The sequence below is a fragment of the Neoarius graeffei genome, chromosome 19 (assembly GCF_027579695.1).
Source record: "Neoarius graeffei isolate fNeoGra1 chromosome 19, fNeoGra1.pri, whole genome shotgun sequence".
Lineage (NCBI taxonomy): Eukaryota > Metazoa > Chordata > Actinopteri > Siluriformes > Ariidae > Neoarius > Neoarius graeffei.
Genome location: NC_083587.1, coordinates 11934258 through 11954762, shown reverse-complemented (window position 1 = coordinate 11954762; position 20505 = coordinate 11934258). Strand labels below are relative to the sequence as shown.

The 20505-nt window shown below is 42.9% G+C and overlaps 2 protein-coding genes across 2 annotated transcripts in view; both read right to left on the bottom strand.

The window, feature by feature from the left end:
- Window positions 1-4097: 4097 nt before the first annotated feature.
- The window catches only part of LOC132867674 (zinc finger protein 585A-like), a 1308017-nt gene continuing 1291609 nt past the window's right edge, over window positions 4098-20505 (bottom strand). Inside the window, exon 8 of the mRNA XM_060900668.1 lies at window positions 4098-5175. Coding sequence (XP_060756651.1) covers window positions 4162-5175 — 1014 coding nt within the window. The 3' untranslated portion in view covers window positions 4098-4161. The remainder of the gene's footprint in view (window positions 5176-20505) is intronic.
- The window catches only part of LOC132867720 (histone-lysine N-methyltransferase PRDM7-like), a 122531-nt gene continuing 107541 nt past the window's right edge, over window positions 5516-20505 (bottom strand). The window contains exon 4 of the mRNA XM_060900732.1: window positions 5516-5597. Coding sequence (XP_060756715.1) covers window positions 5592-5597 — 6 coding nt within the window. The 3' untranslated portion in view covers window positions 5516-5591. The remainder of the gene's footprint in view (window positions 5598-20505) is intronic.

Genomic DNA, 20505 nt, shown 5'->3' with positions numbered 1-20505 from the left:
GAAGATGTTCTGGACACTTACAGTAATGCTTTTATGGCTGAGGACTACAGTTGACTTGTTAACTTTAGGACTGCAGTTGTCATGAACAGGTTTGCACTCAAGTTTTCATCAATGAAGAGTTTATAACATCAATGAAACTGACTTCATGTTAAAATGTTATAATCATGTTGTCTGTTATCACCAAAATGAAGATGGGTTCCCTTTTGAGTCTGGTTCCTCTCAAGATTTCTTCATGTCATCTGAGGGAGTTTTTCCTTGCCACTGTCACCACAGGCTTGCTCATTGGGGATAGATTAGGGATACATTAGGGATAAAATTAGCTCATGTTTAAAGTCATTAAAATTCTGTAAAGCTACTTTGCAACAATGTCTATTGTTAAAAGTGCTATAAAAATAAACTTGACACATTCCTCAATTTTATTAAGCTGGTGTCTCTCATCTGGCTTTGCAGAAACGTACAACTGTGTGTCATCAGCATAATAGTGGAAACTAATACCATGCTTACAAATAATATTACCCAGAGGTAACATATAGAAAGAAAAAAGCAATGGGCCTAAGACGGAACCATGTGGAACACCAAACTTTACCTTAGTATGCAAAGGAAAATTGCCATTTACATCAACAAACTGACAGTGATCAATTAAATAAGACCTGAGCCAGGAGATGGCTATTCCCTTAACTCCCACATTTTCTAGTCTATCCAGGAGAATGGAATGGTGTCAAAGGCTGCACTAAGGTCAAGCAATACAAGCAGCGAGACACAGCCCTGATCACATGCCAACAGTAGGCCGTTTACTACTTTCACCAGAGCTGTCTCTGTGCTAGGATGATGTCTAAATCCTGACTGATACATTTCATGGATGTTATTCCTATGTAGATATGAGCATAACTGCTGTGCAACAGCTTTTTCTAGGATCTCAGAGATAAAGCAGAGGTTTGGTATTGGCCTATACAGGTAGTCATCGACTCATGACCTATGCGACTTACGACCGATCGACTTTACGACTGTCTGGTTATGACTGGCAAGTGTTTCCCAGCTGAGCTAGCTGAGCGTACGACAGTTTCCACCCCAGCTCCCAGCAGCGCCCAGCATCCAGCCAGTGTTGCCAGATACTGCTGACGGTTTCCATCCCAAAATACCGTATGTTCAAAACCCACCAAAATCCACTTAAAACCACCCAATCTAGCAACACTGCATCCAGCCTCTTCTATTATGTGTGCAGTGTTTCGCTGGACAAACAACGAGCGAGCTACAGCACGCGTACGGCTTAACCAGATCTTGTGCTATAACGTGAGCAGCTGGTAATCAAAGTAACTTTCACTTTTCTGTTCTGTTACACTGTTCTGTGTCCAATGTCCAAAATGAAAAGTTAGTTTTCAACTGTTCAGCTAAAAAAAATTTAATTAAAACGATTGTGTTGTTGAAATTATGTGTCTCATCTCATTATCTCTAGCCGCTTTATTCTGTTCTACAGGGTCGCAGGCAAGCTGGAGCCTATCCCAGCTGACTATGGGTGAAAGGCAGGGTACACCCTGGACAAGTCGCCAGGTCATCACAGGGCTGACACATAGATACAAACAACCATTCACACCTACGGTCAATTTAGAGTCACCAGTTAACCTAACCTGCATGTCTTTGGACTGTGGGGGAAACCAGAGCCCCAGATGAAACCCACGCGGACATGGGGAGAACATGCAAACTCCACACAGAAAGGCCCTCACCAGCCACAGGGTTCAAACCCAGAACCTTCTTGCTGTGAGGCGACAGCGCTAACCACTACACCACCATGCCGCCCTGAAATGATGTGTTTGCAATTTATTTATAATCAAAAACTGATACAGGTGGATGAAAGAGTGATAGTGTGATAAAGTACTATACTAGTGCTACTGAGTGATAAGAAGTCCTAGTGAATGCTTGATAAGTAGACAATCATAAATAATTCGATGTATTTTTCAGCACGCGCTGTGTGCGCGCACTATGGCTCAAAATAATATAACGGCAAGAAATAAAAGTTACTTTCACCCGAGTATGCAGTGTTTGACTTAAACCAAATAATGAGCCACGGTAATGAAATAAGAAAATGTTGATAAAATAAGACTTTAAGATGATTACAATATCATTACACATCACAATATACTTATGTTCATTTAACATAGGCCAACTTACGACCAGATCGGTTTACAACTGGTCAGTCATAACCAAACGCAGTCGTAAGTTAACAACTACCTGTAATTGGACAGCTGACAGGGGTCAAGGACAGGTTTTTTTAATCAAGGGTTTGATAACTGCTAGTTTAAAGGATTTGGGTACATTGCCACTGCTAAAAGAATAATTATTTTTTTAGAAGAGTTTTGATTGCTTCTAGTGTTCTGTCTGAAGAATCATGTAGGTAAGAGATTTAGTACACAAGTTGAAGATTTTGATGAGGAAATAAGTGAAATTAGTTCAGACTCTCAAAGGGGAGTAAAAGATGAATCATTGCTCTGATGTGGTTATAGTATTCTCTCCACGGATACTTATCAAATTGCCTGGCTTTAAATTGATATTTTTGCCTGATATTTTCAATTTTGCTCTTGGGGGGAAAAAAAATCATGGTCGTTGCTACTACATATTGAAGGTGTGCATGTGTCTGTGGTGGTCTTATCCCTAGTTCATACTGCCAAAGTATAAGAATCTAGGATTATTTTTGTTATATTCTATTAGAGTAGAGAGAGAAACACTGATCTACTGCATTAAGAGCTTGTCTATATAGTTCAAGAGGCTCTCCTTCCATGCTAATTGGAATACTATCAACTTTCTTTGACACCATTTTCTAACTTTATGTTTTAAGCTGCATGTCAAGTCAAGTCAAGTCAACTTTATTGTCAAATATGCTATACATGCTGGACATACAGCACAGATGAAATTTCAGTCCTCTCTGACCCACGGTGCAAACAGGCAATGCAATAAATAAAAATAGAATAATTGAAAAAAAAAACAGTATAAACACTCTAGATAAGAACAAGACATAGACTAAACACTCAGACAGACAATATAAACAGTATAAACACTCTAGATAAGAACTAGACATAGACTAAACACTCAAACGGTATAAGCAGTATAAATATGTGTGATCATTATACCAGGGTACGATTTTTTTTCTCTTGAATTATTTTCTTTTAAGCGGAGCTACATCATCTAAAGTATCGCAGAATATTGACTCAAAGCTGATAAAGTTCTGTGGAGTCTGATGGTGATCCAAGCAAGCTGATAACTAGGGGATACTTCTGATAAATCTTCATGCAGTAGTTGGTGTAAATGTAATTTTGATGCAATGGTGTGGCAAGGTGCATACAGAATATTATTGCTCAGACATATTTTGAATCAGATGAGAGTCTGACACTACCTCGGATGATGTGGAAGTCAGACTATATTTTCTATATTTAATACAAGTATTAGATCAAGAGTGTGGCCACCATTATGGGTCGGTCCTATGATGTTCTGATTAAACACTAATGAATCAAAAATGGACACGAACACTGTTTTCAGAGGGTCTTCAGGATTATTGAAGTGAATATTAAAGTCGACAATAATTAATTTTTTGTCCAAAGAAACAACCAGGTTTGAGATGAAATCCGCAAATTCTGAAAGAAATTCACAACACAGACCTGTAAATAATAATTAGCTGAACTGACTGGGTAGACTTATTTTTTTGCTATGCATGTTAATATAAAGAACTTCAAACATATTGAAATTTTGTTCAGGTTTTTGTATGATGTCGAGATTATCATAACATAACTATGACGCCTTGTCTACTACCAGTTAGACGAAGCTGATACATATAGCTGAGGATGAAGCATATAGCTTCATTTAAATGCGACATACTCATTTGGTTTGATCCACATTTCCGTTAAACATGGTACATTAAACTCCTGATCCGTAATAATTCTATGAACAATTAGTCTCATGCTACAGTACTACACTAATAATAGTGTTACAGTTGAATCATTATTTATATGGTGGTAATTAATGACTACTTAATAACTACATAAGATCAAAAGAAAACATTAATAGTCTTGTTTAAAAATCACTAAGATTGTTTTAAAATATGTAGTCCTTTAATACGAACAATTAGGATCAAAGTACAGGACATTTTCAGCAAAAGCATGAATAAAAAAACATTTAATTTGACAACTTTAAATCATGCAATGTCTCGGAGTTATTGCACTTGTGGGCTTTAAATGTAACTGAATAAGTAAAACTCTTCCCACACTGTGAGCAGTGATACGGCTTCTCTCCTGTGTGAATGCGCTGGTGTGTTTGGAGAGCACTCTGCTGAGTAAAACTCTTTCCACACTGTGAGCAGTGATACGGCTTCACTCCTGTGTGAATGCGCTGATGTGTTTGGAGATTACTCTGCTGAGTAAAACTCTTTCCGCACCGTGAGCAGTGAAATGGTTTCTCTCCTGTGTGAATGCGCTGATGTGTTTGGAGAGCACTATGCTGAGTAAAACTCTTTCCACACTGTGAGCAGTGATACGGCTTCTCTCCTGTGTGAATGCGCTGGTGTGTTTGGAGAGCACTCTGATGAGTAAAACTCTTTCCACACTGTGAGCAGTGATACGGCTTCTCTCCTGTGTGAATGCGCTGGTGTGTTTGGAGAGCACTCTGATGAGTAAAACTCTTCCCACACTGTGAGCAGTGATACGGCTTCTCTCCTGTGTGAATGCGCTGGTGTGTTTGGAGATCACTCTGATGAGTAAAACTCTTCCCACACCATGAGCAGTGAAACGGCTTCTCTCCTGTGTGAATGCGCTGGTGTGTTTTGAGAGTAGTATCATGAGTAAAACTCTTTCCACACTGTGAGCAGTGATACGGCTTCTCTCCTGTGTGAATGCGCTGGTGTGTTTTGAGAGTAGTATCATGAGTAAAACTCTTCCCACACTGTAAGCAGTAATGCGGCTTCTCTCCTGTGTGAATGCGCTGGTGTTTTTGGAGATGACTCTGCTGAGTAAAACTCTTTCCACACTGTGAACAGTGATGCGGCTTCTCTCCTGTGTGAATGCGCTGGTGGTTTTGGAGAGCACTCTTACGCAAAAAACTTTTTCCACATTGTGAGCAGTGATGCGGCTTCTCTCCTGTGTGAATGTGCTGGTGTTTTTGGAGATAAATTTGAAGAGTAAAACTCTTTCCACACTGTGAGCAGTGATTTGGCTTCTCTCCTGTGTGAATGTGCTGGTGTCGTTGGAGAGCACTCTGTTCAGTAAAATTCTTCCCACACTGTGAGCAGTCATGTGGCTTTACTCCTTTGTGACTGCACTGGTTCCATTTGACTGCATTCTGATGACCAAAACTCTTTCCACAGTCGGAGCTGTGGTGAATTTCCTTCTCTACATCATCATGAGAAGTGTCAGAACTGAGAGTATCAGTTGATGTTGGCTGACTATTGGAGCATTTGGAGGGGATCTGAAGTTCATATTTAATCTCTCTTGATTCCTGAAGTCTCACAGACTCTTCATTGTGGCATCTCTGGATGCACTGGTCAAGGTAAATTTGAGATGCACAGGAACGAGGACATGTGGAGCAGGAAAAGACTTGCAGCAAAGTGTTCTTTACTTCTGGGGAAGTGAAAGGACAAAAGTATCAGAAATTTTACATGAAATGCAACAAGATTATAAAATCTAACCACAGTAACCTAATGTAAGGGAGCATTTTTACTGAACCTCAAACTTTCAAGATTCTATATGAAGACTGAGGAGAAAAAAAAAAGTTTGAGGACAAAGATACAGCAGCCTCTAGCTAGGGATACTTGTAGATTCAATAAGGTGCTGGTACAACAGCTAGGCACAACACTGGTCATAGCCCCATGGGTCAGACTGACTAAGGGGGAGTAGTTGGTTTCTGTTTGATATAATGTTAAGTCTAGGTAATGGCATGCCTAGCCTTATTTACATCTCGTCCAGGATTAATAAGGAGACTCAGCCCGAGCATTCAAGGTTCTGAAACATACAACAATGGGCCTTATTTATCAATCTGGTTATGAATAGATGTATCTAGAAGCATTTACACAAAAAAGTCTTTATTTTTACATATGGATTCTCATATTTAAAATGCTTATTAATTTCAATTAAACACACATTTAATGAAATTAAATTTTGTGGGATTTTGTGAAACCCACTTGATTCATATTAATGTAAATGGTGAAAGAAAGAAAGACAGCATCCATAAATTAAGACATAAAAATAGCCATACAGAATTGCAGGCATATAAAAAAGGGACACACTGCAACAGTTCAGATGGCATTCAATTCAGTCTGCAACAGTTTAGAGGCTTTGCACCATCACATGACCCCCATAGCAATGGTAATTACACCGCCATGACAGTAGGCATGCTTGTAGTGCTTCATTCAGATGAGTTAGTTGTTATTGATCAGTATGGGAAGGTTTTGCTGTGTTTTTTTATGTGCAAATTGTTCTGAATGAAACAAAGACATCAATTTTTTAATTTACCAAAAGTAATTTTTCATCAGGGGAAACAAAAGAGAGAGATTTCTAAACATAAAAGGGAAAAAATGTGCACAAACATTGGGCAGAACTCTGTGTCGAATGGAGAGGTAAAAAAAAACTATGATATGCTCACTTAATTTCCACAAAGGTAAGAATTCCAAAAATAAAAATTAATTTCAAAACTGCAGCAAGGTGCTCATTCTTATACAGTGAAGTGAACATGAGCGTCAACACAGCGGCTTGTCATTGCCTAACCTTCACTGAGACTTTAACATTGCATTTACATTCGGGGGTCCTTCAGAGCATGCTGTGGGCACACTTGGGACCTGGTCATTATGGGAAATGCCCGATGCTGATTTGACTGCAATCAGCATGCGCATATAAGGATACTGTTTTCACAGAGACTTTGCAAGTATGCGGTGGTAGACAAATCTAAGTGCAGGAAGAGCGTTTATTAGCAAGCATGATGTTTACAAAAACATAACACAAGCAAAACCAAAAGCTGAGTCATAAACATGGCTCGGAATCATGACAGTGATTTAAAAAAAAACATTAAAAAAGACTGTGTTCTTATATGTGCGTGCCGATTGTTCTCAAATTAGCATCAGATGTTTCCCATCATGACTGGGTCCTGTGAGTGAGCGCAGCTGCTTGAGCGTGTGTAGGTGTGACAGTCAAGAGTTCGCCTGCTGTGGGTCCACAACTTTTAGTTTGCCTGTATATCACCAAGCATCACCAAAACACCTATTTTTCATTGACACCCATCGCAAAGCATTGCGAGTTGTAGGGTGACTGTAGCTTTATGCCCATGTTCACTTCACTGTATAAGAATAAGCACCTTGCTAGACTTTGTCTCTTATGCTCATGTTCAACTCTCTGTACAAGATTGAGCACCTCACTGCACTTCGTATGTTTGCGAGCCATTTTCCTTTCTACGTTTTCAAATCTTTCTCCCCCCCCCCCCCCCCCCCCCGATGATGAATTACTTTTGGTAAATTAAAAAATCTGATGTCTTTTGTTTCATTCAGAATGATTTACACATCCAAAAACAGCAAAATCTTCCCATACTGATCAATAACAATTAACTCATCTGAATGAAGCACTACAAGCATGCCTCCTGTCATGGCGTTGTAGTTACCATTGCTATGGGGGTCATGTGATGGTGCAAAGCCACTACAGGAATTTCCTTACTGTATTATGCAAAGAATGCCACGGTGTGGTTTGTAGTAATAAAGCAACCACTTACTTGTCCCTGAATATGTTGAAATTTTTGAGCTGAAAGAGTTTAAGGAGTTAAAAATAAACATAATTAAAGATTCTTTCTGTATGGCATGACTCTTGTGGAATTATTGAATTTAATACTAAAAATAATGTTATTGCTTATTAAATTGATTGATAATATAAATACTGTATCACATATGCTCCTGAAATAAAGCAAATGTGTTCTAATTGATTTATATAATGCTTGATGGGTTTGACAGACAACTGTATTAGCCAATTAACAACTTTGCTTGGTTCAGGCATGCTGCATGTGCATGTTCAACTAACTTCTATCCAGCCAGCTGGTTACATTGCACTGAAGATATTATAAAATGTTTTTTTTTTGTCCCTCCCTCCCGTGTGTTTCTGTAGTATGGGGAGGTCTGAAAGTATTGTCCTATATTGTGTTTGTTGTGATAGGGCATGTGTTTATTTACCCTGATTTTCTCCCTAATTTAGCCATGGCCAATTCCCACCCATCAGGCTATTCTTCCGTATCACACAACAGCCCCCAACCAGGAAGGGCTAAGGCTACCATGTGCTTCCTCCGAGGCAAGTAACACCAGTTGACCACATCTTTTACTCAGTGTCAGTGGGTGGCGTAACACACTCAGAGGAAAGCCCAATCCACTCACTTCCATATGAATGTGCATGAGCTCACAGACACCCGTGACTCACTAGTGTAATTAACAGAGGAGAGAGAGAGCATGTCACCCCTCCCTCCCAGAGAGCCTAGCCAATTTTTCTCTCTTGAGCTCCTGACCACAGATGACTGTGGCATCTTCAGGATTCGAATGTGGCAATCTCTCGAAAATAGGGAAGATGATGGGGAGGATATTTTTCTGCTGTGCCACTCAGGATCCACAGGGCATGCATTTTATGCTACTTCTGGTTAAATTGTGCATGATGACTAAAAATACAGCAGTATTTTGTCAAGCAGTACTGCCAAGCAGTAATATATATTACTATATATTCAGTTTCAAACAAGTAACCCTAGAAATGGGTTATGATTTTCAAATTTTCAAATACAGTCATTAAAACATTAAAAAAAAAACAATTAGTTTATGCGACAATCCTTTTTTTCTTGCTTTGAAAAAAAAGAAGTTTCCCTGTGCTCACTTGGTGCCCACTATCATCATGACCTTTTTGTTCCATTTGAGTTTTGCGAATTTTGGTTAAAGGCAGAACATGATCCTCATCAGGAAATGGCTCGAAACACAAATACAATCAACGTTATTTCAGAATAACCAGCACTGAGTTTATTCAGTATGTTGAATGGAAGATGTTTGGTTATTTTTCTTCTGTCATCAGTATTAAGTTGTACTCATGAGAAATGTTGATTAATTAGCACTCTTATGAAGAAAAGCCAGACTTTACAAAGGATTTGCAATAGCAATAGAGATGTAACGGGCTGACTTCACGTGTCTCAGAGGAACCCGACAGACTTCACCCTCTTTGGTTGGTCATTGTCATATGATAGAGAAGTCCTACCTGGTTGGTGGAACTGGCCAAAATGAGTTCTCTGGGGGAGTGCTCTGGTTATTGTAGACTCCATTGTACAACAATATTCATCCCAGAAACAATATTAGGCTAAGAAATAGGTCACTAGATCTCATCTCTCATCTCATTGTCTCTAGCCACTTTATCCTGTTCTACAAGGTCGCAGGCAGTGATGGGAATAACGGCGTTAGAATAAACGGCGTTACTAACGGCGTTACTTTTTTTAGTAACGAGTAATCTAACTAATTACTTTTTACATCGTTATAACGCCGTTCCCGTTACTTACAATAAAATACTATGCGTTACTTTATTAAAGCTGTTCTCATCTGGCACGCTGCTCGCTCAGCCTTTCTTTACTCTGCTTTAGTGTGGGGCGGGGAGACACGAGACAACGGCACAGTAAGCCAATCAGAGTAGATTTGGACAACATATGTAGGTAGGCCACGCCTACTGCACTACTGCGCACGCTTTCAATCGGAAGACCCAGCGATGGCGAGCGGTCAGCCCAACACTGCGCTTTCACATTGGAAATACAGCCATTACTTTTCATTACTTGAAATAAAAGGCAAGAGTGTTTACGTGCAATGCACATTATGTCGAGGAACAAAGCGTTTGTCCTCGTCAGTGGCCAGTAATTAGTAACATAATTTTAATAACTGCAAAAATATATTACATTTGATAGATGTCTTATCTCACATTGTCCCACAAAAATATTAATATAGTGTAGATAATGTTACTAACTGGTTCTGTTAAGTGTCCATTTCAGTCATTAAACACATTTAACATTCACTTTTATTATGATTACACTAATTGAATTTGATTTTTTTTGAGGGGGAACAAAATGTAACGGAATAATTACTTTCCCTGGTAATTAGTTACTTTTATGACAAAGTAACTCCGTTACTAACTCAGTTACTTTTTGGGAAAAGTAACTAGTAACTATAACTAATTACTTTTTGAAAGTAACGTGCCCAACACTGGTCGCAGGCAAGCTGGAACCTATCCCAGCTGACTACGGGCGAAAGGCGGGGTACACCTTGGACAAGTCGCCAGGTCATCACTAGATGATGCAGAAAATAACCTCTATAATCAGACTATAGTAACACCTTTCTGTCTGGTTGTTCCTGAAGGTGCAGGACTGAGTTCTTTGGTGCACTCCTCTTCATACCACACCAAGAGCTCCTGTCCTGGCTTAATGGGTCGACAGCAACGATACAGAATTCCCCCTCGATACTGAAATGCCACAAGATTCTGTTCTTTATTATTATGGGCACAATTCACATACCTAAAAGAATGAGGCAAGATTCCAGAAAAGGTAAAAATCAGATCAGCGTTACAAACTTAGAGAAAGCATAGCAGAGATACCAGTAACAGCAAGAAGATAAAGTTCTTCCAACAAATTATGAGCTGTAAAATCAAATCACTAAAAAGATCCAATAACTGGTGTATTTCTCACCTCATCCAATTCACATGCATCTCTCTTTTCGTGTTGATGTATTTTTCACACTGCATGCTCCTGTATATCTGTGAAAAATACCACATTTACATTTTCTTCACTAAATCAATCAATCAATCAATCAATCAATCAATCAATCAATCAATCAATCAATCAATCAATTTATATCTTTAAATGATGGATACAGAAATGAGAACGATGGCTCGTGCCAATATTATATTAAGGCTCATGAAGGTTGAATTAAAGGTTCTTGACTATCTTTAGATTCACAAAACAGCTGACAAGCTCAGAGATGAATTTAGTAACTACAGGAAAATGCAGGCAAGGCTTTATCAGAATTTAGGCAAAGGAAAGGCTTCTTATAAAAGGCTTTACATCTGACATGGCAAAGCTGCGCTGTGAATCAGACCTCTCTGATAAATATCTGCCCATTGTGTTTTGGTCTCTAAACAGACAGCTTAAAAAAAAAAAAAAGCAACAATAAAACAACACCCCCCCCCAAAAAAAAAAAAAACAAACAAACAAAAAACACAACTATAAAGTCAGTTCTGACACTAAATTGGTTTTATAGAAAATATTTTGGATTTGTACAAATAATTGTTATTTGCCATAAATGTTCAGTAGGTAATGTTGGTTTAGTTCAGTATTGCAGTGTCAATTTTGAATTTAAAAAATTTTAAATTGAGACTTCGTCTTGTACTGAAAATTGCAGTTTCATTTTAGTCTTTTCATTTTATTCATTAATTTTTTTGTTTTGTTTTCATCAAGATTTAAGAACTGGAACTCAATTTTCATTTTAGTCTAATTCTAGTCAAAGTTTTAGGTCATAATTTTCTCACACAGTTGCATGGCACTTGTAAAATGTTTTAAGAAGGGCTATTGCAGGAGCGGTATTATGGGATGACCCCCCCAGTATGTGTCTGGTTTTTTTTTTTTTTGCTATGCAGGTTATATGGAGTTAGCCATGACTGTAATGGTGATGACCGCTATTTTCATATGAAGATGTTACTTTGTTCAGACCAATGCCATGTGTATCTGTGTCCTGATGCATATATATCTGTTAGAATCTAGGAGCATTATGAAAGCCATGCGAGTAGGTACAGTAAGTGAGTGAGCCTAGCAAACCAGATTCACTTCTGCTTCCTAACTATGGTCAGGAACCTGAAAAAGAGGGAAGGCAACATACTGGAATGGATTTTGCTAAAGGATATTTCTCCTGGCTGGAAAATTCCCTCAAGAAATACGTTAGGATGCCTGTATGGACAGACCATCTGTTTTGGCTCATCTTTATTCGCTAGAGCATAATGACCAGAGATTTTGCTTTGCTGTCTTTTTACTGGCCTTCTCTGTGGGCTGGTCATTTCGGGTTCACATGACAGCATGCTGTGGGCATGTTCTCACTGGTCAATCACAACCATGTTAGCTAATGCACATTAACATTCTAAACTAATGCAAAAGCAGTGTGCAGCAATGAAACAAAAGCCATGGACAAGAAAAGGCCAAAAATTAAAGGGGAGGGCCAAACAAATTTAGGAAAAAAGCAGGCATTAGGAGGCATAGGCTTTCAAATGTAAACAAGAGTGCTCTGAGAGCACAATATCCCCCACTGGCAACTATGTCATAACTCTGGTAAAATGCGATGGAATTGAATGAAATTGCAATATGCATATTACCGACATATACAAAGAATCCTGTCAAGTTCCGTGAAATTCCTCCAAAAACTGAGAGAGGAGTTGATTTCAGAAGGTGAGTATCCTTCCCAGATGGAAGGATGGACATCACCATGACATAATCCCCCTTCGGGGATTTCGGACAGTGGGAGATTTATTAAAAAAAAAAAAATCGACATACTGTTTGGGCATCAGCATTTTCCTCCAGGTGCTCTGGTTCCCCCCCACAGTTCAAAAACATGCAGATTAGGTAAAATATCCAGCCACTGGGGTTGCACAAGCTAGTACATACTTAGTGCTGGTCCCAAGCCTGGCTAGTTTGGGGAGGGTTGTGTCAAGAAGGGCATCTGTTGTAAAACCTATTCCAAATCAAATATGCGGAACAGATCTGCTGTGGCCACCCCTAATGGGAGCGGCTGAAAGAAAAGAGTAGTTTGGGCACTAGCATCCTTAACTGACCTGCAATGCTATTTTCGAGGAGCAGAATGAAGAGCTCAATATGGACATTAAAACATAGCTATAGGCTAGGCTGCATGTTCATTTAAAACTGCTGTAACTTGCCCAACCATAACTGACTCTCATATGTACCAGAGGTTTTCAAGCTTGTTGGGGCTGAGGCACACCAAATTAAGGTTGATTATTGATTATGAAGAATGTCACACACATTATGATAGGCTTTAAGGTCATTAGCAAGATTTGACCCACAGTGCACTACAGCAGACTGTCATAATTATAAAGCAGATAGGTAAATCAGACAGGCCATTGTATAATTTATTAAAAACATGAGGCAACGCTAATTACAGTGTTTCCCATTAGTTACAGTTGTGGTCAGAAGTTTACATACAGTGACAAATGTCATGATATGAATGATATGAGTGATATGAATGTCATAGCAATATTTGGGCTTTCAATGATTTCTCTGAACTGTTCTTATTCTGTGGCAGAATGATTACACAGCATACATCTTAAAAAAAAGAAGAAGAAAAAAGGCAGAGAATTCAGTGCACAATTTTCTTTGGGTTTTCTGAAATCAACACAGGGTCAAAAGTATACATACAGGGTCAAAATTTTACATACAGCACACCTAATATTTGTTTCTTCGCAAGATTGACTTCGACCAAACATTTTTTTGTTTACCACAAACAAGCTTCTGGCAGAATTCTGGTTGGATATTTCACAACTCTTCATGGTAGAATTGGTAGAGTTCAGTTAATTTTTTTCCCCCTTGGCATGGATTTGACTTATAAGCACGGGCCATATGTTTTCAATAGGGTTGAAGTCAGGGCTTGTTTTAAGCTTAATATTAGCCTGCTTTATCCTCCACAACCAGCTCTGATGCATGTTTGGGTTCATTGTCCTGTTGTGACTCCCAATCATGTTCAAGTTTCCAATGGTTTGAGGTTATGCTTCTTCATTATTCCATCCACTTTGTGCAATGAACCAGTTCCGCTGGCAGTAAAACAGCCCCAGAGCATGATGCTGCTACCACCACCACCAACCTGGTCATTATGGCCAAACAACTCAATCTTTTGTCTCATGTGACCATACAGCTTTCGTCCAGAAGGCTTTTTCTTTGTCCATGTGGTCAGTTGCAAACTTTAGTGTGGCAGTGGGGGCATGGTCAAGTGTCGGTCTGTGAACAGATGGCGGAGTCAGGGAAGGTAAGTGGCAGAATCACTGCACCTGATGTTAGTTAACCTGTGTCTTCCCCAGTGACTGCACCCTATAAAAGGAGAGAGAGAGAGCAGAGGAAGGGAGCTCTCTCCCCAACCAGATGACTTGTGTGCGTGCGTGTGTGGCTGGGAGAGTGTAAAGTAATCACTGAAAAGTGCAAAGGAGTTTTTGGAACTCAGTTCTGGCCTGCCGTACTTCTGTGCTCCACCCACCCGCTCAAATTCCTACAGTGGTGCCAAAACCCGGGACTCGGAGCACAGAGGAGAACAGCCCCATGGAGTCCTCCCCCTTCAAGGACCTGATCCATGCCCTCGCCACGGCCCAACAGAGCCAGCACCAGGCGCTGGTCACCCTCTGGAAGGAGCAGGAGCAAAGGTTCGAGGCCCTGGTGCTGGCACAGCAGGAAGATCATCAGGTGTTCCGGCACCTCCTCGCGTCGGTGGGGTCCACCACCTCCACCGCCGCGGGCCCTCCCCACCTCACCCCAATGAAGATGGACCCACATGATGACCCCGAGGCCTTCCTCGCGCTCTCTGAGCAAGCAGCAGAGGCCTGGGGCTGGCCGGTGGGACAGCGCGCGGCGCGCCTCCTCCCCCTGCTAACAGGCAAGGCGCAGCTGGCTGCACTACAGCTCCCCGCCGACAGCCGGCTGGTCTACGCAGACCTCCGCCAGGCTGTCCTCCAGTGTGTGGGGCACACCCCGGAACAACAACAGCGCTTCCGCACTCTGCACCTAGAGAAGGTCGGCCAGCCACTCGCGTTTGGCCAGCAACTCCGGGACGCCTGCCGGCGGTGGCTGAGAGCTGACAACCACGACGCCAAGGGAATCGTCGATCTGGTAGTACTGGAACAGTTCATCGCCCGACTTCCCGAAGGGACCACGGAGTAGGTCCAGTGCCATTGCCCGGCATCACTGGATCAGGCCATTGAGTTGGCGGAGGACCATTTGGCGGCTGTTCCAACGGCAGGACAGCATGTCTCCTCTTCTCCCCTCTCCTCTCTCTCTCTCCCCCTCTCCTTCTGTTCCTCGTCCTCACCCCATTCCCCCACCATGGAGGCAGGGGCCGGCTCCACCCCAGCTGGCCCACCGCACCCGCGGTGCCCTCCCGTTTCCCACTTCCATGTCTATCTCTCTCCCCCCTCAGGTGAGTCAGCCCCAGAATGCCGGTGCAAAGAGAGAGCCCGGGCCGGTTTGCTGGCGCTGTGGGGAGCCGGGGCACCTCCAGCATCAGTGCTCGGCCATGGAGGTGGGCGTGGTGGTCCGGATCCCCGATGTGCCAGGGACCGCCCTTGATCGGGCTGGAGCGTATCGCAGACCGATGAGTATCCAAGGGGATACGTATCAGGCTTTGGTGGACTCCGGCTGTAATCAGACCTCAATCCACCAAAGCCTGGTGCAAGATGAGGCATTGGGGAGAGCACAATTGGTGAAGGTGTTGTGTGTGCATGGGGATGTTCACAACTACCCTTTAGTGTCGGTCCACATTCTATTTCGAGGGGAGAAATTTAGTGTAAAGGCGGTGGTTAATCCTCGCCTTACCCACTCGATAATTTTGGGGACTGATTGGCTGGGATTTCGGGAATTAATGACTCATTTAGTGAAGAGTGGGGCCTGCCATAGTTCAGCAGGGGGAGGTCCCGGTGTGGCATTGGCGGGAGCAGCTGTCACAGAGCCGTCTACGTCATCACCGCGTCAGAGTGAGGAGCAGCAGGCTCCGCCTCCCTCTCTCGGGGAATCCCTTGCGGATTTCCCGTTAGAGCAGTCGCGAGACGAGACTCTGCGGCATGCGTTTGACCAAGTGAGAGTAATTGATGGTCAAACGCTCCAGCCAAACGCCAACCCATCCTTCCCCTATTTCTTCATTATGAAGGATAGATTATACCGAGTGATGCAGGACACTCAGACTAAGGAGCCGTTCACACAACTTCTGATCCCAAAGAGCTGCCGGGAATTGGTATTCCAGGCGGCTCACTTTAATCCCATGGCTGGAAACTTGGGGCAGGATAAGACACTAGCCCGAATAATGGCCTGATTCTATTGGCCAGGGATTTGCGGCGATGTCCGTAGGTGGTGTACGGCGTGCTGCGAATGCCAGTTAGTAAATCCAGCGGCCATTCCAAAAGCGCCTTTGTGCCCTTTCCCATTAATCGAGACCCCGTTCGAAAGAATTGGGATGGATCTCGTCGGGCCATTAGATCAGTCAACACGAGGGCATCGCTTTATTTTAGTTCTGGTGGACTATGCAATACGATATCCAGAAGCAGTGCCTCATCACAATATCTCAGCACATAGTATTGCGGAAGTACTCTTTCACATCATCTCCTGAGTTGGAATCCCCAAAGAGATTCTGACTGATCAAGGCACTACGTTTATGTCATGCACACTGCGCCAACTGTATGGGTTACTGGGAATTAAGCCAATCCGCACCAGTGTTTATCACCCACAAATGGACTGCTTAGTCGAACGGTTTAATCGCACCCTCAAGAACATAATTAAAAAGTTTGTATGCGAGAATGCACGCAATTGGGATAAATGGCTTGAACCCCTGTTATTCGCAGTGCGAGAGGTCCCACAAGCCTCCATGGGGTTCTTCCTGTTCGAATTATTATATGGGTGTAAGCCGCGCAGCATCCTAGATGTACTGCGGGAAAATTGGGAGGAGGGACCTTCAATGAGCAAAAACAAAATTCAATACATTATCGACCTGCGCGCAAAACTCCAAACGCAAAACTCACACCTAACCCAGGAGAATTTGCGGCAGGCCCAAAAACGGCAAATCCGCCTGTACAACAGGAGCACGTGCCTTAGAGATTTCGCAGCGGAAGATAAAGTACTCGTGCTGTTGCCCACGTCGAGCTCCAAATTGATTGCCAAGTGGCAAGGACCCTTTGAGGTCACACGGCGAGTCAGGGACGTCGACTATGAGGTGAGGCAGGGGTGGGGTGCTACAGATTTACCACCTCAATCTGCTCAATCTTTGGAACGAGGAGGTCCCCGTGGCGTTGGTGTCATTAGTTCCGGAGAACGTGGAGCTGGGGCCGGAGGTTCAAAAGGGAACAATGACATCGCTTACCTCTCCAGTCCCCTGTGGAGACCTCTCCCCGACCCGACTCACAGAGGTTGCCTAGTTGCAGACCGAATTTTTGGACATGTTCTCGCCCCTGCCCGGCTGCACCCACCTCATAGAACACCACATTGAGACGCCCCTGGGGTGGTAGTGCGCAGCCGCCCTTACAGGCTGCCCGAACACAAGAAAATGGTGGTTCGGGAAGAACTCGAGGCCATGCTCGACATGGGCATCGTCGAGGAGTCCCACAGTGACTGGAGCAGCCCGGTGGTCTTGGTTCCCAAGGCCGATGGGTCGGTCCGGTTCTGTGTAGACTATAGAAAAGTCAACGCGGTGTCTAAATTCGATGCGTACCCAATGCCTCGTATTGACGAGTTGCTGGATCGACTAGGCATGGCTCATTTTTATTCGACACTGGATTTGACAAAGGGATACTGGCAGATCCCCTTGACTCCATTATCCCGAGAGAAAACGGTCTTTTCCACACCGTTTGGCGTACGCCAATTTGTCACACTTCCTTTTGGGCTGTTTGGGGCGCCCGCTACGTTCCAGCAGCTTATGGATAGGGTCCTCTGCCCCCACATACTTGGACGATATTGTAATCTATAGTAATGACTGGCCGCAGCATTTACAACACCTAACGGCCATCCTTAGGTTGCTGAGGAGAGCGGGTCTCACAGCCAACCCGAAGAAGTGTGCGATTGGGCGGGTGGAAGTACGGTATCTGGGCTTCCACTTGGGCAATGGGCAGGTGTGTCCCCAAATTAATAAGACAGCAGCAATTGCGGCCTGCCCAAGGCCCAAGACAAAAAAGGGGGCGAGACAGTTCCTGGGGCTGGCTGGCTACTATCGTAGGTTTATACCTAATTATTCGGACGTCACCAGCCCGCTGACTGATCTCACTAAAAAGGGGGCACCAGATCCGGTCCAGTGGACAGAGCAATGCCAGCGGGCTTTCTCTGAGGTAAAGGCTGCACTGTGTGGGGGGCCACTGTTACACTCCCCTGACTTTTCTCTCCCCTTTATGTTGCAGACGGACGCGTCAGACAGAGGGCTGGGGGCTGTTCTGTCCCAGGAGATGGAGGGGGAGGATCGCCCAGTGCTGTACATCAGCAGGAAGCTGTCGGTGAGTGAGGGCCACTACAGCACGATAGAAAAGGAATGCCTGACCATCAAGTGGGCGGTCCTCGCCCTCTGCTACTACCTGCTGGGAAACCCTTTCACCCTCTGTTTGGACCACGCACCCCGCCAGTGGCTCCACTGCATGAAGGATGCCAACGCGCGGATCACCCGTTGGTATCTGGCACTCCAGCCCTTTAACTTCAAGGTGGTCCACAGGCCGGGGGCGCAGATGGTCGCGGTGGATTTCCTCTCCCGTCGGGGGGGGGGGGGGGGGGGGGGGAGGAGTCGGCTGCAGGCCAGACAGCTGCCCGGCCTGAGTTGGGTGGTGGGGGTATGTGGCAGTGGGGGCATGGTCAAGCGTCGGTCTGTGAACGGAGGGCGGAGTCAGGGAAGGTAAGTGGCAGAATCACTGAATCTGATGTTAGTTAACCTGTGTTTGTGTGTCTTCCCCAGTTACCATGCCCTATAAAAGGAGAGAGAACAGAGGAATGGAGCTCTCTCCCCAACCAGATGACTTGTGTGCGCACGCGTGCGTGTGTGGCTGGGAGAGTGTAAAATAATCACTGAAAAGTGCAAATAAAGATTTTTTGGAACTCAGTTCTGGCCTGCCGTACTTCTGTGCTCCACCCACCCGCTCGAATTCCAACATTTAGTTCAGCTTGAAGGTGTCAATTTTGGAGCAGGGGGTTATTCCTTGAATAGCAGCCTCTTAGTCCATGGTGATATAAAACTCACTGAACTGTAGACAGTGATCCATCAGCTTCCAGTTCATGGCAGGGCTGTGACATGGTGGTCCCTGGGTTGTTCCTGACCATCCAAACCAATTTCCTTTTAGATGAGGGTGACAGTTTGGGTGTTCTTGAAGCAAAGTGGCTTGGCAAAGTGACTATGCCTTCCAATAACTTACATACAATTGTTTGAACCAATCTTGGGATCTGCAGTTGTTTAGAAATGGCTCCAAGAGACATTCCTGAGTTGTGTACATCTGCGATCCTCTTTCTCATATCTGCACTGAGCTCGTTGGACTTTCCCATTTTACTGTGTTGGTCAATCCAATGAGTGCTGTAAACAAACCCTTTTTATGAAGGCACAGAGAAGCTACCAGCTGTAGTCAATCAATCATAATCACTAACAGGAAGTGACAGTGGTGCTTGAAAGTTTGTGAACCCTTGAGAATTTTCTATATTTCTGCATAAATATGACCTAAAACATCATTTTTCACACAAGTCCTAAAAGTAGATAAAGAGAACTCAGTTAAACAAATGAGACAAAAATATTATAGTTGGTCATTTATTTATTGAGGAAAATGATCCAATATTACATATCTGTGAGTGGCAAAAGTATGTGAGCCTCTAGGATTAGCAGTTAATTGAAGGTGAAATTAGAGTCAGGTGTTTTCAATCAATGGGGTGACAATCAGGTGTGAGTGGGCATGTGATAGGTTGATTTTGATCCAGCTAAAATAAGTCATTTCTTAAAAACATGAACAAAATAGAATTCATTAATACATTTAGTAAATAAATGAGTTATGACTCATAACTATACACAGTTTTTATGTAAACATTCCGGTCCTGTAAAAGAGGTTAAAAGGATGAACAAAGATGAAAAGGATCAATGATTTTGCAATCTGCTAATTCACTCCTGGTGTCTGAGATCGATTGATTGAGTCTGCAGGGGAAGAAGGGGGCTTTCGTGCGCACTTTGCTCCATTCTCAATGAAGCTAACAGAGAAGAAGCACTGTGTCCAGCGTCTTTATTGAGATTCCCCCTTTTTCAGGTATAAAACGAGTATCTCTGCCCTTACATGATTGTATGTGTTGTTAAATTGTTTTGTGTCCAGTTTGAGTAACTTTGACCGAACTTTGAGTGTTTTGGAGCATTATTTTGATTGGTACATTATTCACTGGTTCATTGCACAATACAACAGGTAGCTATTATGGCGTGGTGTGCGTTCTGATTGCGTTTAGCACTTTAGCAGATACACGTAGTGGATAACGTTGTTAATGTGTGTTGTTGAGTTACATGCATTTGAGGTAATTCTTTAAGTAGCTATTTATGATTGGGATCAAACACTATCAGAGAGAAAGATAAAATGGTTAATTGTGTTTACAATGCTTTTATTTATTTCAAATGCACTTTATTTTAGTTTAAGGTTATGTTGAATTATTAAGATTTGTACACACCTCTATGTTTACCTGTAGCATTTTTCCTGTAAGAAAGGGAAAGAAAAAGAAATGGGAATATACTTACCTGAGTACTCACCTGATTGA